The sequence below is a fragment of the Pyrus communis genome, chromosome 10 (assembly GCF_041283825.1).
Source record: "Pyrus communis isolate YQ-2024b chromosome 10, ASM4128382v1, whole genome shotgun sequence".
Taxonomy (NCBI): domain Eukaryota; kingdom Viridiplantae; phylum Streptophyta; class Magnoliopsida; order Rosales; family Rosaceae; genus Pyrus; species Pyrus communis.
In genome coordinates this window covers 3,760,577-3,785,640 of record NC_142574.1, presented here as the reverse complement: position 1 = coordinate 3,785,640, position 25,064 = coordinate 3,760,577, and the positions used below count along the sequence as shown (strand labels likewise).

The 25,064-nt window shown below is 36.0% G+C and overlaps 2 protein-coding genes across 2 annotated transcripts; both read right to left on the bottom strand.

Moving 5' to 3' along the window:
* Positions 1 to 1,461: 1,461 nt before the first annotated feature.
* LOC137727442 (protein PSK SIMULATOR 1) lies at positions 1,462 to 10,073 on the bottom strand. Its single transcript, XM_068466301.2, has 12 exons — positions 9,656 to 10,073; positions 7,556 to 7,854; positions 7,345 to 7,437; positions 7,153 to 7,243; positions 5,234 to 5,297; positions 4,903 to 4,988; positions 4,627 to 4,696; positions 4,251 to 4,351; positions 2,702 to 2,812; positions 2,528 to 2,604; positions 2,232 to 2,276; positions 1,462 to 2,148 (listed from the first exon to the last, which is right to left on the bottom strand). The coding sequence occupies exons 1-12, from the start codon at positions 9,809 to 9,811 to the stop codon at positions 1,653 to 1,655; spliced, it is 1,689 nt and encodes a 562-aa protein (XP_068322402.2). The 5' UTR covers positions 9,812 to 10,073; the 3' UTR covers positions 1,462 to 1,652.
* A 5,959-nt stretch (positions 10,074 to 16,032) lies between these two features.
* Positions 16,033 to 24,208, bottom strand: LOC137728788 (protein PSK SIMULATOR 1). The gene is made up of 12 exons (XM_088677564.1): positions 23,924 to 24,208; positions 23,155 to 23,480; positions 22,815 to 23,007; positions 22,190 to 22,286; positions 21,853 to 21,947; positions 21,684 to 21,756; positions 21,375 to 21,481; positions 20,223 to 20,339; positions 20,006 to 20,082; positions 19,791 to 19,835; positions 19,084 to 19,708; positions 16,033 to 16,195 (listed from the first exon to the last, which is right to left on the bottom strand). The coding sequence occupies exons 1-11, from the start codon at positions 24,074 to 24,076 to the stop codon at positions 19,192 to 19,194; spliced, it is 1,800 nt and encodes a 599-aa protein (XP_088533690.1). The 5' UTR covers positions 24,077 to 24,208; the 3' UTR covers positions 16,033 to 16,195; positions 19,084 to 19,191.
* Positions 24,209 to 25,064: the final 856 nt, after the last annotated feature.

Sequence of the window (25,064 nt, the reverse complement as noted above, 5' to 3'; positions counted from 1 at the left end):
AGATCAGTATAAAAATTATGAAAAGCATTTATTAATTACTAAAAATAGATTTGAAGCTGTTGTCAAATTTGACAGCAACTTCCTCTGCTGCCTTTTCATGTCATGCCACATAGGAATTGACATTTCTGTTGAAAAACACTAATCATGTCTTTTTCTTACCGTTATTATTGATATGGATTTTTTTACATTTCCTTTGAAGATGCTCTAATACGTCCCAAGTTTAATTTCTATTTTTGGCTAATTTGACACCAAATTGTAATTTTTCCAAAACAATTTTTTCAAACTATTCAACTCCTTTTCATAACTTCTCAACCCTTTTTTTTTTTTTTTTTTTAATTTTATATTTTTATAGATAGGAAATGGATCATCTCCGGATACCTTCCTCATAATCCATTAAGTTCGGAGATCCGAGTTGTTGAAATTTGATCCAACGACTACAAACAGAGACTCATTTTAAAAGTTAAAATAACTTTAGTCGTTGGATCAAATTTCAACAACCCGGATTTTTGGACTTGGTGGATTAGGAGGAAAGGATATGGAGAGGATCCCTTTCCTTTTTTATATATGAACCCTTAGTTTCTCATTAGTCTCACTAAAACAAAGGTGTATCTTTGTACAAAGGAAACTGTTATTAGCACTTCAAAAATCTTATTGTACACTCCTCATACGTGTATTTTTTTTTCTTCTAATTATAGAAAGTTTGGAGTGCCAAATGAGATTTTTGGAGTGCTAATAACAATTCTCTGTACAAATTGACAGGAAAAGAAGTTTCAACACCATTTATTTTTAAGTTTGTTTAGTAACTTCCACATAGCTTTTTCATCAAAAAAATATGTGCTTTTTCAAAGGGATTGTTATCACGAATGATTCATGAAATGACCTATCATATTAAGATTGTCTTTGAAATTGAAAATGTAAAAATGTAGTCCTTGAAAATGGGTATCGAAATCAATGTGGTCCTTTCACAATTCTGTAAAAAAATTTGTTATGTTTTGATCAAACACGTGTATAAGTCCCACAAATTTGATAGAATATCATCACTTGGATAAATGATTCAAAATAAAGAAATAATTTGATCATCTATCGTAGCTCTGCATTTTGATTGTTAATTTTTTTTATTTGTTATTATTTCAGAATTTAAAATTAACTATTTTTTTTACATTTTAATCCACATGACAATATTTAATTAGACTTGTGATTTAGTTTGTTTTACATCAACACATAACAGACTTTTGACAAAATCGTAAAGAAAGAATCAAATTGATTTACAATACTTATTTTCAGAGACTACATTGATCAATTTTTAATTTCAAGAACCATCTTAATAAGGTAAGTCAATTTCAAAGACAATTTGTGATAATTTTTTTTTTTAAAGTTATACAGCTATGCAATTAACCTAGTATAGGCCTCCACAAACAGCACTACAATCAAATTTAGCAACAACCAATCAAGGGCGCCAAATAATGAGACAAACCACAGTTCAGTTGAAAAGTCCAAAAAAGAACCCGAAACACAAACCATGTGCAACACGAGTTATTTCGGATACTAAGTTTTTCAGAAAATTGGAGTGAGATGATAAATTAATAATTTTAAAAAATTAATGATACTATTTACACATATGAGACCTTTATACAGAACATGTTGATCTGCAGCTACTTGGAGCCTTTGGTTGTGTCAAGTCCATCAATGACATCCAACAGTTTGATCCGGTCGATATCAAAGTCGATCGGCCTAGGCCTCGATATCAGACTCTGAATGGGGAATGGAAGTTTCCTGGTTTCACTTGGTAGGGAGTGTCCGCAGCTCTTACTCAGCCTTTGGTGTTTGCTGAACCTGCTCTGTCCCGCTTCATAATTTTGACTCTTACTCGTTCCAAGCCTCAGGTTGTTCTTACTCACATCTTGAAGCATCTCTTGATCTTCATCTGCCAACAGGGGGGACGAACAGTTGGCGTTGTCTGTAGATAACCGATTAATAACAGGAGTTGACGGCATTCCACCAACACCAGCCCCCGCCTGGCTCATCAGATGGTGTAGCCAAACGATAAGTTGACAGATATAAGCTTCAGTTACTGCCTTATCAGCATGGTGTAGTGTCTCAATCATCAGAATGCCAGTCTGGTGACTATGTTTCCAGCGTGCCTCAAACCTACAAAGTTCAGTTAGAGAAGCTTAATAAATATATTAGAGGGGGGGGGGGGGGGGGAACATAAGTGAGAGACGATAACTTACTCTGCATTTTCCCACTCTCCGACCCAGCCAAAGTTATGAAGAGCTCTACACAGGCCAAATTAAAACAGTCACGACCGGTCCAAGTTAGAAAGAAAACCAAAAGTAAGTTTCAAACAGTCAAATCATCGCAGAAATATAAACGGAGCAAAAATAGCATCTGGTCACTTGAGCATTCATCATGATATTCCCAAAGTGTTTTTTGTTGTGAGAGTTTCGATCTATACGCTCATTTTTAAGAAGGGTTACCAGATGTTATCAGGCCCAATTAGTATAAATGTAAAGAGTAGGAGCTTTACTTGGTTGTGTTACTTGCAACAGGAACAAGCCACTCCAATGTTTTCCCCATTTGATCTTTGATTTGAGGGATGGTGAGCTGCATGAAACGCCGTTTGTTAAGTTAAATCTTCAACAGAAATTGCTTGAAGGGGAATAACTTTTGGAATAGCAGTGCAACAAAGAACATAGCTCACCTCAACTAACCGTAATTTTGAGCGCAAACCTGACATTACATTGGATGGCAGCCCTAGATATAAAGTATCCCTCAACTTTTGAGCCACCGAACTTGATCGAGACAGAGACACCTGGGTGCATTCAGATATTAGCTCAGCACAAGCCCTTGACTAACAAGATTCAATATTGAGCATCTCCAAATGCCTTTTAATTTTCACTCAATAGAAAAATGACGGACCTCTGGAACGAAAGTTGAAAAAGATTGTTCAAAAATAATATGAGAATCCTCTAAGATCCCAAATATAAATCCTAATGAACAGCCTGGTTTATCTTCTTCCTCAAATAGGACATAGTTTATTAGTTTTGGGTGTAGAGTGGGAGTTAAGCCTTAATGTTTAGGGTTTAAGGAAGTGAAAAGAAAACAAACATGGTGTTCAAATGGCAAGGGATCCAAGAGTGGAGAATCCTGTTTAAGACGCCTTTCGTGCACACTTGCATGTATATATAAAACAGAGTAATTTCAATCAGTCATCTATAACAGAAGGGCAAAATGGTGTCTGGTTTTTCATCGTTCCAATGCCCAGGAAGACTACATTATCGCACGGTGAAATTTCTGGGTAACTTTTATAAAGCTTACGTCCAAATTTGAGTAGACTGACAAAAAAGGCTGTAAAGAAACTCAAATAGTGTGTAAGACTACATTCCCAGCCCGGCGAGTTAAAAGTCGATAAAAGTAAAAGGAAAACACACTTAAATCCTTTAAAAAATCATGAAATTTGGCTACTTGGCTTTTTGCCTCTGCCTCCAAATGACTTCTCTAAAAGCTTAGCAAATATTGATCTTAGCCTTATCTATTCACTTCTCCTTGACATCAGAGGTTGTTGAGAAATGGATCTCAGCAACACCCACCCACCTGATAATATACGCGAATCAATTATGTCAGGTAATATGTAAAGCATGCATTAGGCCTAGCACATTTATGAATTACCTGTTCTGCATCTAACCTGAAACCAATTGGCAAGTAGTCGACTGATCTAGCTCCTATGCATTGAGATGCAGGGCTCAAAATGCCCAACTTCGGATATCCTATTTTCAAGAGAATCTAGCATGGAAGTAGTCTTCAGTAGCCTCCATAACCTTAATGGTCTTTGTGGCAAGGGTATACTATTTCCTAGACACGGACTCATTAGAACGGAGCTTATATGTATACAGAATTGCCTAGATTACCAAGTTAAAACAATTGCTCAGGTCTAGTGTGAGGCAGAACTTCGCGCCACGAGTCATGGTGGTGATCGCGAGCTTCCTGTGCTATGATCTTTGTTTGCAGTTTAGTTGTCCTATGAGGTTGAGCTTTGACAACAAAGCAAAACATCATATTTCTCATGAATGCAAACAGACTCCACAACTTCTGCAAGCTGTGCTGATTTCAATTTCGACTCATTTGATGGACTAATAGCGGAATAGATTGTAGAGATGATACAAGTTTATAGACCATAAGAAAGGAAAAACATCACCAAAGGTAAAATAAAATTAAAAAAGGTTTAAATAGCAGGTGATTCCATCACTTACGAGTGTGTTAATATGTGAAATAATACTTGCATAATGTAATGCAATACCAGCAGGCCCCAACTTCTTGTAGTTCCTCTCAGAACTTTCCACTGGTTCTTCAGCTGCAAGGGAGAAGGGAGACATATCAATATCTTTAAAGCCACAAAGAGCAATAGGAGAGACAAGTAATCTGATTTGTAAAGTCTAGATGGAAGATAACACTCATCAATAGTTTTCTTTCAGAACAAAAGAAGTATTTGCCTATCACATGCTTCTAGATCCATTGTAACAGTCTTTTTGTCAAGTTGTTATAACATCAACGAAAATAGTATGAGGATGAAAGGACAAACAAGGCGGGGCTATGATTTGGATATTTCTTTTTTTTTTTAATACATACCAGCACTGCCAAAAGCTTCATGAATCATTACATGTAATAAGTGTACAACGTCTACAAGCTTCTGCACAACCTGTGAACACAAGATTTCAGATTGAGTTTCTGGAATATCCTTCACCAGATACTACTTCTGGAGTGAATACAGTATACATGGGTGATAATATCAGGAAACAGGAAAACCCATCAAGGTTATTTATCAATACTCGGAAGCATTAATTTCTGCATATTCCTTCCTGTATGCAGCTAGAAAGAGTTCAATAAAGCACAATGACTTGCTACCTCTTCAAAAGTCTTAGACCAGAGTGATTTGTTCTTCAAACTGCTGACAACCTTCACTTGCTTCGCTCTTGAAATTTCAAGGTCTCCTACATGTCAAGAAATTATTACATGATAATTTCTGATTTTCCTTATGGCTACAAATATAAAACTAAGAAAGAATCCAGTTTAATAATTTAATAATCTACTGAAAGAAATTCAACTTGATACAGTAGCAGGGGTTCCAAGCGCTTTAAACTCATCCATCATAAATAAGAAACAATTTTTCATTTTTACCGCAATATCATAATGTAAAATAAAATGAAATTTTCCTAAAGAACAAACCGAAGGATACCTCTTCTAGCAGCATTGTAATCTTGTTCCATTTTCTCCAGCAAGTGCAACTCATGACATAATTCCTGGAACCACGGAACAAATTTGTCTTTCCATCAGTAGAGTTCAAAAAGGAAACAATACATGTATACCATAAACTATGCTGTTGAGTATTTGTCTCGTCAACATCATACCTATTATATACAATTAAAATGGGAGGGAGAGAGGGAGAGAGAGAGGAGAGAGAGAGACAATGATCTTTCCCCTTGGGTTCATAAGCCTTCAACTAGTTAATGATCTAAGGAGTTACTATTCATAAATTTTCTATTTATTGGCACAATTGTACTGGAATATGGAATCCCTAGTAATGTTTCTTTGAGTTCAACCACATTATGTTCTTTTTTTTTTTCATCCACATTAGATTAAGGACCTGAGAATACTGCAACGGTACCACAGTTTATGGTCTAATATCTGATACTTGAAGAAAGTTGAGGTTCCACCATAAAACCAATTGGCAATATGGGGAATTCTTCCCATCATGTGGGATTCATTCTCAACATGCCCCCACACGTGTGGTCAATTCTCAAGCCAAACACGTGAACCTCAACATGCCCCCACACGTGTGGTCAATTCTCAAGCCAAACACGTGAACAACATAAACAGGGTGATGTGGAGCACGTGTGGCTGTTGGGCTTCACACGTAGGACAACCTGCTCTGATCCCATGAAGAAAGTTGAGGTTCCACTTCCACCATAAAACCAATTGGAAGTAGGAAGTAGCCTAACTCCTTATAAGCCCATACAAGGTCCCTTGTCCCATCAATGTGGGATTCATTCTCAACAATACAACAGGGGCTCTTTTCTACTGTTTACTTACGGCTTATATCCGTCTATCTACAGTGCAACTATAAGAAAAATCTCAGCAAAACAAGTGAAGTGCAATTTATAGATAAGTACACGTCATTCTGATCCAGAACTTCAAATAAATGCACTCTTTAGCATAGGTGCATGTGACTAAAGTCCCCTGATTTGGCGAGAAAAGTGTGCCTCAATGCAATCCCTCTTAAGTCTTAACAGATGCTTAGCTTGACCTAAAGGATGAGCATACAATTACTTCTAAATACTTGTGCATCGTAAGTTATGCTGGACCAAGGACAACCGGCCAATAATTTCCATCACTCATTTACCATCTAACGCGAAATCCTCTTCAGTTTACCTTCTAACAAAGTTTTAGTCTAAAAACTACAAAAACCAACAAATACTCAATGTGATTTGCAATTAATCTAAGTTGACATCTATCCAACAGCAATATAATAGCCGGAGCAATAATAGCAGCAACAAGCCTTGCCTATTTCTCAATTGAATGCGTAAAGCAAGCAAAATGCTAAAGGAACATCAGATAAATAAAGAGAGAATGGTGGCTGGTAAATGACTAAAGTGAAGCACTGGCTACTAGTTTGAATACATAAAGAAACAAAAACTTTTCCTCTGCATTTCACACTTTCTGATAATATTCATGCAATGACTTTTTAGCAATGAATATGTGCAGTTCCACTAAAGGTAAATAGATTGAGTGCACTTCCAAGAGTCAATCTGGAAAAAACTTTAAACGGAAAACCAGACTATACAGGCACGTACTTATTCAGGTAAATGGTGTGAAGCGTAAAAAGAAGATAATGAATGTTTTCTCCATCCTATTCCTTAAGAGAAAATAAAATGTTAGGTAGAAAACTCATTTAACCACTACCCAGAGATAAGAGCTACTGTGAATGCATATAACGTCTTCCAAGTGAAAGAAAAGGAATTTGTGCTCTGATATTCTTTAAACTTGACCCAAACTGTGATAAACAGATACACGAATTTTTAAGCTAACCCATTAACAAATACACGCGTAACTAAGAGAGCAGCATTTTCTATAAAACATTAATACGTCAATACTCACTGCTGTTGATTGAACTAAAGCCATCAATTGTTTCATATCTGTCTGCACTTGCTTCTTAAAATGCTTCTGTTGCGTATCATCTGAACCAATCCTAATAGAATGCACAATTCCAGATTGAACAAATCAGAATCTCAGTTAAAATGTTGCAAATAACCAAGAAAGTAAATAGTCACAAAATTCCATTAGTATTACTTCTTAAAGTAGAGATCCAGATTACGAAACTTTGGATCTTTCGAATAGTTTCCAAAGCGCACCACATCTCTGATGAATAATTTCAGTTCTTCTCTGCCAAACCAAAACAGGATAACATTATTCAATTGATTTAGCAAACATGTAAGGAAATAATCAGAAAATTAACGGTAAATAATAAACAACAACAAATAGTATTATTCTGATCAACCACCTCTTGTCAGCAGCAGCAATTCTCAGGAGCTCATCCATGTCTGTAGATATCAAAGTTTGCACCCCTTTTGATGGTAACACCACCTCCTTTAAATGTCTGATGTTATCCTCTGAAAGGGATTGCATTAGGTTGCCACCCTTCACAATTGTATTCGCTACTTCAAAAGCCAGAATTGAAATTTTATTCCCTTTTTGTGGAACGGCTGAGGCAAAATCAGTTGAGCTCAAATCTTTCAGGCCACTACCAAGCTTGTCTAGAATTTTGATACCCCTGCCCAAAAGTGAACTTACTTCTGAAACCTATTAAACAAAAGAAACTTATTTAGTCTCTCAAAAACTTATCCACAACATTTTCAATATTTAGACCAACTATAACTCAGGCCTTACAATATATAATTAAATAACTGCAGTAAATTACTAGCAAACTACGCTGTCAATCGGCATAATAATGTTAGCGAGCATTTAGGTTCGGAAACATCTTTATTGACCATCTCTCCACCAACATAAATAATGTTTACCTCTCCTCTTTTAATACTTTGTCAAGAAAAAGTTAACACAGAGAAATATGTGAACTGATAAGGACATCAAGCCATGTATGGGAAGACTACAGATATTCGTTTTGCATTTACAGACAGTTATATGAGTAAGAAAACATAGTTGGTGGATCAATCTGAAACTATTTCCGGGTAGAATGGTTCATACAATCGGGAAGGAGTGGCCTGAATTTGCAGTTTCCCATACTTACAAAACTTAAGATCCAGTTGATTTTATTTCATCTACATTGTTTGGGGATAAATATTGTATCTTCATTTTTCACGAACTACCAGTAGCAGATATTTTCTCGCCTTCTCGGTAATGAAAAACAATTTCTAAGACAAGGATGAATGACAAACCAAAAATATGAATGAGACACCAAAAATAGTTTTGAGACTAATGTTCAAAAACATGAATGAGACAAAAAGCCATACGACAAGGATGTACTAACCCCTTCAATCATCTTATACACAATTGTGGGTATAAAGAAACTTCATAAGAACCATGTGACATGGGCACAAAGGAGATAGACAGAAACACCAGAAAACTAGTAAAAAATTTAGCTGAATCAAAAGATCCTCAATGATGGGAAAAGAAGAAGGATTAAAAGGCATCTCATAAACGGATAAAAGGAACTTCAACTTAGAGGGAAATTGTCAATATGCCCACAATTCGGAGCATTGCTTTAACACCGTAGTATCACACACAGAGAGATCATACTCCAAACATCATTACGTCGCCAAAAACAGTTTCACAAGTGGAAATGAATGTTGTGGTACAGAAATTCTCAAATATGTGCCACCTTTTGCGAAGCTTATCCTTCACTTTGCAAAACCTCATTTGCTATAAGTTAAATAATATATTCTCAAACACTTATAAAACTGTTCTTGAAATAAAAATCCAAAAACTAAGGGCCCGTTTGATAACCATTTGATGTTTAGATTTTAGGTTTTTGCGTTTTGTGCTTAAGATATGCGGAAATTATATGGGGGAAAATGCGAAATGAAGAAGAGTGGGAAGGATGGTCACATAGGTGTAGAAGAGATGCATCAGAAACGGCAGACAAAATAAAAACTAAAAACCAAAATCTATTTTAAGTTGTTTTCACTTTCGAAGATTTTGTTTCATCCATTGTTCTTTATTTATTCCCCTTCCTCTAACTATCATTCTTCATCACTCCTTTTCATCCATATACTTTATCATATCTCATACACGAAAAGTAAAAACTAAACAAAAAACCAAATAGTTATCAAAAGGGTCCTAAAATTTGAGATTAATATCTCACTAAGAATATCAAATGTAACTTTCAGGATTGCTAGTGATATGATCACCAAGACGGCTCCAAATTTCGGGCAGCGGAGTTAGCCAAGTGCAATTCTGTGGTTTGAAACTCGGCAGAAAACACACACAACCACAAGAAATGTTCATCAATTTTACATCTTTGCACACCTTTTAATCAATAAGACAGTACCAATCCAGTTTCCAACAACAACATCAGAATTCCAATTTCCAACAGATCAGATAAGTAAAACAAAGTTGGGAAATTACACCAAGGTGAAGAATTTACCTTTGGAGCAGCAGTCCGCTTAGGAAAGCAAGGAAACTCATCATTGACTCCTACGTCAGACCCATTGCCACCATATTCGGGATGGTTATTGCCTAAAACTATATCCACTTGTTGTACTTTGGGCGGCTTCTTCACCATGTTCACAATCCCGCCCATTAAAATTGAAAGAATTCAAGCCCAAATCAGTAGCAATTCCGGAAGAAGTGAACGGTGAATGTGTCTATAGAGAGAGAGAGAGAGAGAGAGAGGAGGTGATGGGAATGAATGAATTAATGAATGAATGAATGAAGGAAGGTGACAAGAGAAGAAGACTAGGAAAATTCTCGGACGACTTTTGGGGGAGATGTCTATATGTTTTAGCGCCTTTTATTTCCCTTGCCATGCAGGCGCAGGAGGAGTTGTCTTCTTTTCTCCGCAGTTACCAGGTAGGATCCTTTATCAACATTGAACCTCGCCAAATAAGGCCTCGTTTGGATTGGTTTGAGAGTGAATTTTACCTGGAAAAAAAAAATGTTATTCATTTTAATCTTTTTAAAATATGAGAATACACGCCATTTAGTACTACAATTGTGGTATTTCTCTTTACTTGTAAGTGAGATGTCATATGTTCGATTTTCGTCAAAAGCAAGTTTGAACTACGTTATAGCCCTACTTCTTAGGGTAGATAATATCATTTGTTAAAAAAAAAAAAAAAAAGACCTACATCTTTGAACTTTTAAATTATTTTGAATTTAAAGCGTTATTTATTTCAGTCTAATTCACGATACTAAATGAGCCTTAATAATTTCTTTTTCCAGTTACTAATACGACAATTTAATAATATTTTTCACCAATCCAACTCTCTTAGAGCAACTCCAGCCTAGCACTAATTGACTTGCACCAAGTGAAGAAAACAGCTCGGCATGCAGGGAATGAGCTCCAGCCCGCAAAATTGACTGGCACCCAGCCCGTGCCAGTCAACAGCCCATCCCAAAATGGACAGACCCAGAGGCCGGTCCGTTTCTTGGCGCATGCACAACACGCGGTGGAGATGGCGAGTAGCCGACAGCGTCTGCAGGCAGTGGGGCCCGCGGTGCAGGGCAAGTGGACTGAGTCTGTCAAAGGGCTACGTGGCCCTCCTCAGAGCCGTTGGATTTCCAACGGCTAGTTTTTGTAGGCCGTTGGATTTCCAACGGTAAAAAAAATTTAAATTTAAATTTTAAATTGGACCGTCCGATCACAGATCAACGGTCCACGTTTATTTGACCAAAAATTAAAAAAAAAAAAAAAAAAAGGCCCAACGGTCAGAAATTTGACCGTTGGCCACGTGGCAGCGTGTTGGCTATTGGATTTGATTATTTTTCAAATCCAACGGTCTAGATTAATTACAACATTAAAATTTATTAAAAATTTATTAAAAAATGTCAAAATTTTTTTAAAAAATACAGAAAAATTTTAAAAAATTAATTAATTTTTTCTATAAATACATAACCCTCATCTTCCACCTTACACCACATTTCAATATTTTCTACACTTTCTACACTTTCTACATTTGAATATTTTGTACACTTTGAGAGAAAAAAATGACTTCGTGGAAGCTCAGTGAAGATGTTACGTTGTGTGAATGTTGGGTTCGCACTACTCATGACCCGATTACGGGTAATGAGATCGATAAGCGAGAAATGTGGAGTAAAATTACGAAATCGTTCAACGATGTACATGGAAAAGATGCCAGATCTAGTCAAGGTCTTCAAGGTCGTTGGAAAAAACTCAACGCATCCTTTACTTGTTGGAAAAACGCCCTCTCTCATGCTTCTGGTAATTTGCGTAGTGGGACAAGTTTAGCGGATGAGGTAACAATATTTTTATTTATTTATATGCATTCCACCCACATCAATATTTTAATTTATTTAATTTCTTATGTAATTTTTATGTAATATGCATTCCACAATACTTATGTAATTTTTATGTAATTTTTATATAATTTTTATGCATTCCACAATTCTTATGTAATTTTTATAGACACTACAAGCACAAGCATTCTACAATGCAAAGAACCATAACAAATCATTCAACAAATGGGAATGTTGGCAAATTGTCAAAGATTGCCCTAAATACAAGATTGTGGCAACCGGTCCAGAAGTTGTCATGCACGGTATGGGTCTACACAGCCGAACAAGAAGCCAACACATTTGAAGACACGGAAGGGATGCCTGAACAAGTGCCAGAGACCCAACCGACTCGTCAGTCCCTCAGGCCTCAAGGTAAAAAGGCATCAAAGAAAAAAGGTAGTTCTTCCAAAAATGACTATACTAAATATATGGAGGAACTTACTCGTCAAGGTGAACTGAACATGGCATGGGAAAAGACTAGAGATGAGGAAAAAGCTGCTGCTATGGCAGCAATTATTGTAGCTACTGAGGCTCGTGATGCGGCGGCTGAGAGACAAAGAGAAATAGTTAATCGAGAGAACGAGATGATTAGAGAAGCACTTCATCGAGAGAATGAGATGCTTAGAGAAGAAAGGATGGCTCAAACAGATCGTGACACTATGAACAAGTCTCTAGTAGGACTGTCTCTGAATTCAAAATATTTTTGGACATCAGAAAAAAGAGATGTCGTGCGAAGGAGGCGTGCAAGAGATGCCGAAACAAGTCAAGAGGGTTCCAGCTACAGAAATCCTAGCAACCAAGATCCTAGCACCACATATCCTAACTCCACAGACTTTATTTAATTTCTTATGTAATTTCTTATTTACTTTTATTATTTAATTTCTTATGTAATTTCTTATTTATTTTTAGAACTTTATTTAATTTCTTATGTAATTTCTTATTTACTTTTAGAACTTTATTTAATTTCTTATGTAATTTCCCATCCTTGCGATCTCATCCACTTGATCTGCAAATGCTCCATATGCAAGCATTCGCAAGGCAGCCGTAATTTTTTGCTCAGGAAGAAGACCTAGAACATGAAAAGCATCCTTTTTTTGCACAAAATATGGATCATGGTTGCAAACATCACTCATGATTTTAGCGAACAAACTTCGTTGCATTCTAAAACGACGTCTAAAAACATGATCAGGGAAAACGCTGTTGGGAATAAAATAATCTTCCAAGAGATCTTTACCTCGTCTTTCCCTTCTTCTATCGATGTTTGCTGCACGTCCGGGTTTGGCTATCTGACCCATAGCTTCCATGATACGGCAGGAATGTGAGGCCTTCCGCCTTCTATGGTGATCATCCTCATCCTCCTCCATTGCGAAGGCCTCATCTCCACCTCCACCTTGGTCAAGATTGACCAATTCTTCCTGTTGTGCCAACAACCTTTTCTGCTGCTCTTGCAACTGTTTATACGCTCTCCTTGAAGAAGACATTGTAAGAACTCAAGATTTGAAAACGATAAAGAAGAATTCTGAGCTAAAAAAAAGGATTGAGTTTAGTGTGAGGATGGATGTAGGGATGTAGGGTTTATATGGACAAAAAAAAAGAAGATGAGGTTCTGGACAATGCCACGTGGCACTACGTGATTGGTTGAAAATCTTAGCGGAAATCTATTCAAAAAATAGTACGTTCGGATAATGACACGTGGCGTGACGAGATTGGTTAAAAATCTTATCGAAATCTTGCCTAAAATAGTTCAATGTCAGCATTAGACCTCAAAACACGACAACTAAAATTTTACTCATGATAAAGATAGTTAATTTAAAATATTTTGAGATATGTCGATTTAGTGGTATTCTTCTTCATCTGTAAGTAAGAGGTCTTAAGTTCGATTCTCGCAAAAGAAGAGTTTGAACCACATTATTGCTAACTCATAGTGAGACTAAGCTTACCATCTCTCATTTGGTGTAGATAATATCATGTATTCAAAAAAAAAAAATTGTGATAAAATATGGAACTCATTTCGCTTTCATCAGTAATCACCCCAGAAGAACATAAATTGGATTTCAATTTCCAAATAAGAGACGAGTCAACTCTAAAACTAAGAGTTGAGACGACCTAGTGCTTGCTCGTGTCATAATATTTAGCGCGTTTTTTCTACTTTTAATGCAACGTCTTCCCACACAGCAATTACTTGTAAGTGCATGCAAGGTTCTTTCTACCATTTTTCACGGGATTAATGGATATAAGCGCCGCAGATGAACATTGGATAAAATGTTATCCTATCATGTTAATTATTGGTGTATTTTGAGAGAGCAAGGGAGGAGCATGAACTTTGGATTATTAATTGAATATTCTGTACATATTAGCTACTAAGGAAAGCTATAAACCAGCATCTTTTCCATCTACAGAAATTTAACTTACATTGATCAAAATACACTTCTCACCCTGCATTTTGACATTCAAAACGGCCATGACTTCTCTCGTTTCTCAGCACCTATGCCCGCTTCCATAACATCGCCACTGCCACAACAACGAGCACACGACAAGGACATATGCCGCAGATGAACCTACTAGACATACATACACAAGAACCACTTCGCCTCTGCATTCAAATACTTCGAATTGTGTCCACCCGATCAATGACATCCAGTGCTTTGCTCCGGTTAAAATCAAAGTCAATGATTGGAACGGAGGATGGCCTCCTGATTGGAAATGGATCCTTCCTACGTTCACATGTTGGGGAGTGGTTAATACGCTTGCTCAGCCGATTATGCTTGCTGAACACAGAAGTCTAGAGGTAGCATAACCCCACCGAAATATGTTTCCCAAACTTACCTGGATACAACCCACTCTCACACTCAAAGTCGGTTGCTCCACACTAAGATAACCCCCATAATAAACACATTGAAGCCTAAAAAGGTATTGAAACTTAAAACCTGCAAGCTTACAGTAAAAAAACAGTATTTTCACCACCGTATTAAGTAGTTCACTGACGATACCACATACTTGTTTATACTGAAGTAAAAGAAAAGGAAAAAAATATTGTCACAAAGGTTGAAAATTTAGGAAATGAATATAACATCATCAACTCACAAGAAGATCAATTTGAGTGATAATATTTGCATAATGCAAGGCAAGACCAGCATTTCCAATATAAAAATTCCATCCGAACTTTTGACGCATACCTGCATTTCCAATTGCTTCATGAATATCCATATGTAAGAAATGAACAACATCGACAAGTTTCTCCACGACCTGTAAATAAGATATATAAGGATGGTTGTAGAACTTCAAGGGAAATTCTATTGGCACAGTGCACCCACGATCATCGTTCAACAACCCAGAACTTAAGCACAAGACATAGAATTCACACATCCTAGAATATTCTCAAAATGTCATAATAAAATGAACAATCTTTTTATTTCTTCAGAACCAAACAATCTAAATCAAATAAAAGTAAAGGTCCTCTCCCTATCGCTGGCTTTGGTTTTTTTTTTTTTTTTCTTTTCTCCAAAAAACCAATTAAGTAATTTGCTTTCCTAGAGTGGTTTAGGCTTTAATGTCTTTTTATGACATCCCTTCTAGAAATTCGGATGAAGAGTACTTTAAAATACATGGGTGCATTCTCTAGCCGCAAATTGAAGCTTCCAAAGTTTTATGATGTGACTGACAAATATATACCATCCACTTTATGTGTGCTGCATTCGATCAACAGAAAGTTATTTTCAGTTGCACCTAGGTGAGATACACAAATAGAAATACTGACTTGCTACCTCTTCCAAAATTCGGGACCAAAGTGATTTTTTTTCTTCAAACTTCTCACATGCTTCCTTTGACTCTTCAACTCTGCTCTCAAGATTGCAAGGCTATCTCAAGATTGCACCTAGACGATTAGAGTTGCTTGAGAGCATGAATTTTATATCTGAAAAAAAAGTGATTCATTTTAATCTTTTAAAAATATAAAAATGATACGCCCTATAGTACTACGGTTGTGGTATTTTTCTTTATTTATAAGTGAGATGTTATATATTCGATTCTCGTTAAAAGCGAGTTTGAACCACTTTATACCCCTACCCCTTAGGGTAGATAAAATCGTTTGTTTACAATAATTGACTTGCATGGATCTTTGAACTTTAAGTTATTTTGAATTTAGAGCGTTATTTATTTCAGTTTAATTCACTATACTAAATGGACCTTAACAATTTCTTTTTCTAGTTACTAATACTACAATTTAATAATATTTTTAGCTGCTTGTAAGTGACATGTTTTAAATCCAACTCTTATAAAAATAATTTCAAAATCAAAGTATGGAACTTATTTCGATTTCGTAATCACCCAGAACAACATACATGGGATTTCGATTTTCAGATAAGAGACAAGTCAACTCTAAAAGTGCGAGTTGAGACGACTTTGCGCTTGCTCATGTCATGATATTTAGCATGTTTTTTCTTCTTTTAATGCAACGCCTTCCCTCGCAGCGATTACTTATAAGTGCATGCAAGGTCCTTTCTACCATTTTTCATGGGATTAATGTATATTTATAAGCGCCGCATATGAACTTTGGATAAATGTTATCCCATCAAGTCAATTTAACTTACATTGATCAAAATACACTTCTCACCCTACATTTTGACATTCAAAAACGGCCATCACTTCTCTCGTTTCTCAGCATCCATGCCTGCTTCTAGGCCTGGCAAACGGGTCGTGTCTGTCGTGTTCGTGTCGTTTTCGTGTAACACCTGTTATCTTAACGGGTCGTGTCGTGTCACACCTGTTATCTTAACGGGTCCTTAACAGGTCGTGTCACTTTACCCAACGGGTAAAGTGACCCGACCCGTTATGACCCGTTATGAAAAAAATATATTTTTTTACAATTTGCACATACCACACATTGCGACATAAATATTACTTGAAAACATTAAAACATTTCTCGTTCAAGTACTATATCTACACTCGAAAATGAAAGCCTAATAAAAAAAATAATACATACACTACTAATCTATTACAAATATTAAATGTATATAATTATTAATATTATAGTTGATTCATACTTTTATTAAGTATATAAATTCCACTAGTGTAAATATTTTAAATTGAAGATCAAATTCATTCTTTGTATTCATATAGGGTCAAGGAGTGTAGCTGTTAAAATTCATCAAAATCAGAGTTAAAATGACCGTTAAATCTTGATTTTTCGTTTATAACCGTCGAAAAGCTTTGTCCCGTTACTTGATCTCTGAATGTTTTTTTTTTGTGATTTTTTGTTGATGTGATCTCCAAGCATATACAAACAATTTTGACGGTTTGGATCGTTGAAATTAGTTTTGGAGAATTCGTAAAACGATAGATTGACTAACACTTAGAGTTTATTTATACTTTCATTAAGTATAACATAAGATTTTGTGGTATCCACTTGTGTAAATATTTTAAATTGAAGATCGAATTCATTCATTGTATTCATATAGGGTCAAGGAGTGTAGTTATAAAAAATCATCAAAATCGGAGTTAAAATAACCGTTAAATCGTGATTTTTCGTTTATAACCGTTGAAAAGCTTTGTCCCGTTACTTGATCTCTGAATGTTTTTTTTTTTTTGTGATTTTTTGCTGATGTGATCTCCAAGCATATACAAACAATTTTGACGGTTTGAATCGTTGAAATTAGTTTTGGAGAATTCGTAAAACGATAGATTGACTAACACTTAGAGTTTATTTATACTTTCATTAAGTATAACATAAGATTTTTGTGGTATCCACTTGTGTAAATATTTTAAATTGAAGATCGAATTCATTCATTGTATTCATATAGGGTCAAGGAGTGTAGTTATAAAAAATCATCAAAATCGGAGTTAAAATAACCGTTAAATCGTGATTTTTCGTTTATAACCGTTGAAAAGCTTTGTCCCGTTACTTGATCTTTGAATGTTTTTTTTTTTGTGATTTTTTGCTGATGTGATCTCCAAGCATATACAAACAATTTTGACGGTTTGGATCGTTGAAATTAGTTTTGGAGAATTCGTAAAACGATAGATTGACTAACACTTAGAGTTTATTTATACTTTTATTAAGTATAACATAAGATTTTGTGGTATCCACTTGTGTAAATATTTTAAATTGAAGATCGAATTCATTCATTGTATTCATATAGGGTCAAGGAGTGTAGTTATAAAAAATCATCAAAATCGGAGTTAAAATAACCGTTAAATCGTGATTTTTCGTTTATAACCGTTGAAAAGCTTTGTCCCGTTACTTGATCTCTGAATGTTTTTTTTTTGTGATTTTTTGCTGATGTGATCTCCAAGCATATACAAACAATTTTGACGGTTTGGATCGTTGAAATTAGTTTTGGAGAATTCGTAAAACGATAGATTGACTAACACTTAGAGTTTATTTATACTTTCATTAAGTATAACAAAAGATTTTGTGGTATCCACTTGTGTAAATATTTTAAATTGAAGATCGAATTCATTCATTGTATTCATATAGGGTCAAGGAGTGTAGTTATAAAAAATCATCAAAATCAGAGTTAAAATAACCGTTAAATCGTGATTTTTCGTTTATAACCGTTGAAAAGCTTTGTCCCGTTACTTGATCTCTGAATGTTTATTTTTTATGATTTTTTGTTGATGTGATCTCAAAGCATATACAAACAAGTTTGACTGTTGGGATCGTTGAAATTAGTTTTGGAGAATTCGTATGCCATCAATCAAGTTCCGTGTGTGTGTGTGTATATATATATATATTTATTAAGTAGATTTAAATCTATTTATTTTGTACGTATAAATTATAATTGACTGGTACACGGAATAGTACATACATCACGTGTCACGTGTGTCATTATAAAAATAGTGAGATATGTCATGACAGTCATGTGTGTGATAAAAAGTTAATAACTTAAAAAAAAAAAAAATTTCTCACCACTTCTATTAATTTTCATTTTTCCCTCTTTTTTTTGTTTCCTTTTCAACTTTTTCTTATCATTTTCACTTTTCCCTCCAACATCTTTCCCTAATTCCCTCACTTTTTTGTTTTATTTTCAACTTTTCTTAACATTTTCATTTTCCCTCCATTTTTTTTTCAAAAAGGGCGGCAAGTTGGCAAATGCATGATCATGATTCATGCATATTAAATTATTAATTAATATGCATTATAGTTTTTATAAAATTTAATATATATATATATATATATAATTAGTATAGATAGACTTAATATTTTGGGGGTATAATTATTATAGTATATATAATAATTATAATAATTATAAATTTTATAGTTAATTTAATATATATATATATATATTTATTATAATTTTTAGGGGTATAAAATTGTAAAATTAATGTATATAATTATTACAGTATTTTTTTTAGGGTTATAAAATTATAAAAATAATATTCTGCTTATCGTGTATCGTGTTTACCCACGTGTATACCCGACCCAACCCGTTATCTTAACAGGTGCTTATCGGGTTACCCGATAAGACCCGATTCGTTATCGTGTCGACCCAAACACCTGTTAATTTCGTGTCGTGTCGTATCGGATTATCGGGTCGTGTCAGAAATTGCCAGGCCTACCTGCTTCCATAAGATCGCCACCGCCACAACAAAGAGTACACGACAGGGACAAATGCCGCAGATGAACTTACAAGACATACATACACAAGAACCACTTCGCCTGTGCATTCAAATACTTCGAATTGTGTCCACCCGATCAATGACATCCAGTGCTTTGCTCCGGTCGAAATCAAAGTCAATGATAGGAACGGAGGATGGCCTCCTGATTGGAAATGGATCCTTCCTACGTTCACTTGTCGGGGAGTGGTTGCTACTCTTGCTCAGCCGATTATGCTTGCTGAACCTGGTCCTTGCGGTGTCAAATTCTTGACTCTTACTAATCCCCGGTGTCAGTTTTCTCTTACTTGCATATCGAAGCATTTCTTGGTCTTCAACTGTTAATATGGGTGATAAGCAGTTGGTTTTGTTCATACATAACTGAATTGCCTTCTGGTTGGGGGAGCAAAGAGGGGATTTAACAGGAGATCTAATTCCACAGTTTCCAACCCTCGTTTGGTTGACGAGATGGTGAAGCCACACCACCAGTTCAAGAATGTAAGCCTCGGTTCTATTTTTATCAGCATGGTGCAGTGTCTCAATCCTCAGCAAGTCAGTTTGACCAGCAGGTTTCCAGTTCATCCCAGACCTAAAGAATTGCAACTAATAAAATTAAGAAAATATTGGGAAATCATAAGTAAATGGAAAGGCGCCCGCAATTAAGAACTCGCCCAGTGTTTGCCCATTCTCCAACCCAGCCAGAGCAATGATGAGCTCTACATAAAACCGCATCGCAAAAAGTAATCAGTAAACAGAATTGAGGGAAATGAGAGAGAGTTGTGAATAATTACATCGTCAAAAATGAAGAATGTGGACACCAATAAAATTGGATAATATGTAATCACTACAGTTAAGAGGGATAAAAGAAAAACTAAAGAAGCTTTACTTGGTTGTGTTATTGGCAATGGGAACTAGCCACTGCAACGTTTTCTCCGTTTCAGCTTTAATTTCAGTGATTGTTTGCTGCGAAAAGGAAAAGCATTTGAAGATAAGTTATAGATTAGTGCACGCAAGGGCATACAAATATGAGCTTACTTTGTAGTAGTAAAATACGATGTAGGCGAGTTGTTATAATTCCACTTGTTAAATAAAAGTATAGATACCTCTTCCTTCAACTGAAATGACTGTAGTTTTGATCGCAAAGCTGATTTCACACCAGGCGGGAGCCCCTGATATAAAGTATCCCGTGTGTTTGAAGGCACAGAACTTGATCGAGACACCTGGTTACATTCGAACATTAGCTCAGAGGTCATGGCCCAAGTGATTTGATATAAAGCATAAAATTTCCATTTATCAAGCAACAATAAACATAATATTTGATTGAAGGGAAGAATGATTATTGTGCTTTAACAGAAAGTAGAAAACTTCCCCTCATATACCAGGTAACTACTATAACCTGCTATTTGCTAGTTATGCTATACACAACTGAAGGAAAGCTAATACACATGCATTGTCCGAACTGTAAGGATGACAAGGATCGAGCTACAATCAATGATCAAGATGCCGCCATTTGTCAGTAGATTAGGTGGTAAGAGTTGTTAAGTTTGTTGAGAGAACGATTACTTAGAGAGTAAGGCAAGATTACTGTTGTATTCATTACGGTGAAAAATATACAAGAAGCATAGCATTTCTCATCTCTCTCTCTCTCTCTCTCTCTCTCTCTCTTAACTTCTCTTTCTACATTCTGCTCCATTGATAACCTTCAAGCTCAGATCACTATATTCTCACACGAACATCCTATACATATAGAATCCAACTGACAGAAATCAGAACCCAATACAGTATTACCGTGCATGAAATCATAGGACTGCTCATTAAAAATAGTCTAGAGGCAGCAAAAACTTTAAAAGAACAGTAGAGGGACGGACAGACAGATTTTGGCACTTAAGAATAATAGGTTGCACAACCCAACAAGAATATGATTCCGAAATTGACCTGGATACATCCCACTCTTTAACAGTCAAAGTTGGTTGCTCCACACTAATGACTAAGAGGTTGCATAACCCCATAATAAACATATCGAAGTCTAAAAGGGTATTGAAACTTAAAACCTGCTCTTACAGTAAAACAATTGTATTTTCACCACCGTAATAAGTAGTTCACTGATGATATCACATACTTGTTTACACTTGAATTAAAAGGACAGAACGGTTGAATATTTCGGAAATAAATATAACATCAACTCACAAGAACATCAATTTGAGTAATAACCTAAAGGACGAAGAATATTAAAAATGAATTTACATCAAACTCACAAGCGTATCAATTTGAGTGATAATATTTGCATAATGCAAGGCAAGACCAGCTGTCCCCAATGTTTCGTGATTATTCGGAGAATCATTCACAGGTTCATCATCGGTTCCTGCAGGACAAGAGAGAATCAAATAAAAGTCACTTGATAATCGATTTCAATGGCAGCTTCCACATATTTGTTTTGCAAGTTTAAAAATTACTAGAGATGAACGCTATCAACAAGGTCAACTTTCCACTGCATCTCAGAGCGGAACTAAAAGGCCTCGTAGAAGACCATTATCAGACATCTCATCCAGACTTTTGAAGCATACCTGCATTGCTAAATGCTTCGTGATGAATCTCCTTATGTAAAAAAAGCACAACATGGACAAGTTTCTCCACAACCTGTAATTAATATCAGATATTATTAGAGTTTAGAAAGAAAAGTAATTTTCGTTTGCACCTAAATGAGATACAGAATTAGAAACACTAATAACCTACCTCTTCAAACATCCTGGCCCAAAATGATTTTTTCTTCAAACTTCTCACAAGCCTCCTTCGATTTTTCAACTCTGCTCTTAAGATTGCGAGGCTGTCTGCTCCGCGTGATAAGCAAACAAAGTACAATTAAGTTCCTTTCTTTACGATTGTGTAGCCATTTCATTAGCAAAACTGGCAACAAAAAAGTCTACAGTCGTACACACACACAGCACAGGTGAACTGAAAACCTTTTAAGTGAAATCTAATCTTGATTTTTTAATACACTCAATCATCAACTGAAAAAAAAAATGCAGACAAAATTTCACTACATTGTAAAGGAAAAAAAAAATGCAAATACCTCTCTGGCAGGTTTCCGGATTGTCTATTTGCTCTTGATGCTTACACCGGTACTCTTTTTCAAATTTGTCCAAGGAACAAAACTCATGATATAATTCCTGTAACCAAGAAAAGCTTAGTTCTTCCCTCGACAAATTTCCAAAGAATAATATCAGTCCAGCAGTGACTTTGCAGTTAGAACATTTACTAGCAACTCCAAGGCTTGTTTATTTGTTAAAAAACAGAACCAAGTAAGCTAACAAATACACGGAGACTGACGTAGTTACATGGACGCATTCTAAAAAAGTCAAAAGCATGAGTAACACTCTATTTTCAGGCAATACTCTCTCTCTCTCTCTCTCCATGGAATTTCAGTGATAGTATTCAGTTACTCGATGCGGAAGGTCTACTGAAACGAGGACTATGAGGATGCTCAACAACGTTTTCAGCATAATTGTAATTTACAAAAATAATAGACAAGGCCTCTCAAACAGGACTAATTTACAATTATGAAAATCTGAACCCAGACTCATTAACACGCATCCATCATAACGGAAGAACGAGAACAATCCCTGACCTCATTCGAAGGCAAGTCACATATGGATACAACTGCAACTAAAGGCTGCATTCTCTATACGTTTACTTACATGTGTATTTGAAACTAACATCATCAATTGCTGCATTACCACCTCTGCATCTTCCTTCAATAGCTTCTGTCGTGCAACCATAATGTTTGAGAAAGGGCACTGGTTAAGATAGCGATCCAGATAATGCCACTGAGGGTCTTTACAAAAATTTCCAAACCGCGCTACTTCTCCCGAGAGAATTTTGAGCTCTTCTCTGCCAGAATTGTACCAGAACATTATCAATCTCCGACTTCATATACAATTATTCAATATATAAACACCACATGTTAATTAAAAAAAAAGTAGCTATAGCTTGTTCTGATTGTTCAGAAAATTATACAAGGAATTTTCAGTTATCAACCTCTTGTCAGCTGCAACAATTCTCAGGAGTTCGTCCATATTTCGTGAAACTAAATTCTGGACCCCTTTTGATGGAAGCACAACCTCTTTTAAATGTTTAATGTTATACGTTGACAATGATTGCATTAAATTTGATCCCTTGACAGTTGTGTTTGCAACTTCAAAAGCCAAGACTGAAATTTTACTCCCTTTTGTTGTCGCCCTAGGGGTAAAACCAGTGTTTGTGTTCAGATTTGCCATGCTACTACCGAGGCCATAGATTGCTTCCACTGCCCTCCCAAGGCCAGATGTACTAGCCCTGCCCAGCAGTGAGCTCATTTCCGATACCTATAACCGAAAACAAAAGCAAAATACAATTTAACATGTCTATTCAACATCAAAGCAGTACCATTCGTACTCTAAATCTGAGATTCTGAATAAGAACAGAAAGAAACCAAGTTCGAAATTCAAGATGATAAGAGCAGTTGTACAGGAGAAATAATTAGTCATGATTATATATAGGCATCCGTATTTTTTTTTCATAAAAATAGGAATTAGTTGTTGGATCCATACCAAATCGAACTTTAACGATCTAAATCGTCTGTTTTTCAAGTTGTATCTTATAGATCATTTTTGCAAAACATTAGCCAATTCAGAAATATTTAAGATAGCTAATCAGATAATTGAAATTCAATATAAAATGAGTCACCTAATCCCTATTTAAAAAAAATAATAATAAGAATCCCTTTGCATAAAAAGGTGTGTGTGTGTGTGTGAAGGTTGTGATTTACCTTGGGAACAGCCAGCTGCTTAGGCAAGCAAGGAATCCCATCATTGATATCAAGTTCCTCATCAGGGCCATTGCTGCTGTCATGCTGACTGTTTAAGTTTATGTCAACATATTCTACTTTGGCCCTCCTTATCACCTTGTCGAGAATCCCCATTATGTGTCTGTCGTCAGTAATCACCCGAGAAGAACACACACTGGATTTCGATTTCGATTGAAGAGTTATGGAAAAAGAAAATATAAGAATGATGACCTGAGAAAAGACAAGTCAACCTACAACTCATAATTGAGACCATCTTTCGCTCGCTCATGTCATGATACATTTGTTGTGCCTTGGCCTGTTCGTTAGTGCGGAACCGAGATTCAGATTACAACTTCACCAAAATCACACACAGTTGAACAAAATAAAATACAAGAAATAAAGACACCGAGAAATTTACGAGGTTCGGCAAAAACTTGCCTACGTCCTCGGAGAGATATTGCTCTTCACTATGAGAAAAACAGTACAAGTTACACATGAGTTAAATCGACATAACCCAATCTCATATCCCTTGTACACCCACTCACAGAATTTTCCCAAGAGCCTCACTCTACCCCAAGAGTTCTTTCACAAGAGATCTTTCACTCTAGCTCTCTTGATTTCTCTCACCCGTGCCCATGGTAGAGCCAAATGCTCTCACCATCTCTTTGGATGCTTTTCTCTTCATTTCCCTTCACAAAGGCATAACCAAATGCCTTAATATAAACAAAAGGCCCCGCCTTCTCTCTCTCCTCTTCTCTCTTTCGGCTCATCACACAAGGCCAATTCTTTGACTTTGTAAAAGCCACAAATCAAGGGCTAGACATCATAATGATGTCCCCTTTTTTCTTTGTCCCTTTCTTTAGCCGAAAGTAGCTAGCACTCCACATGGTTGAGATGAAATTGTTGCCAACTCATAATATGAGCCAATCACAACAATCTCCACCTTGGCGAATACACCATGCAAAAATCCTTGCACCCATCACCAAAACCCATTGGCCTTACGTACCAGCATGCACACTCTGAATCCACCTCGTTGGTCCTGTTCCGATTCAGTTAGTGCCAATGCATGTGCAGCTGCTGTAAGCTAAAAATCACCATTTAGCTTCAGACAGGATCTCAACAC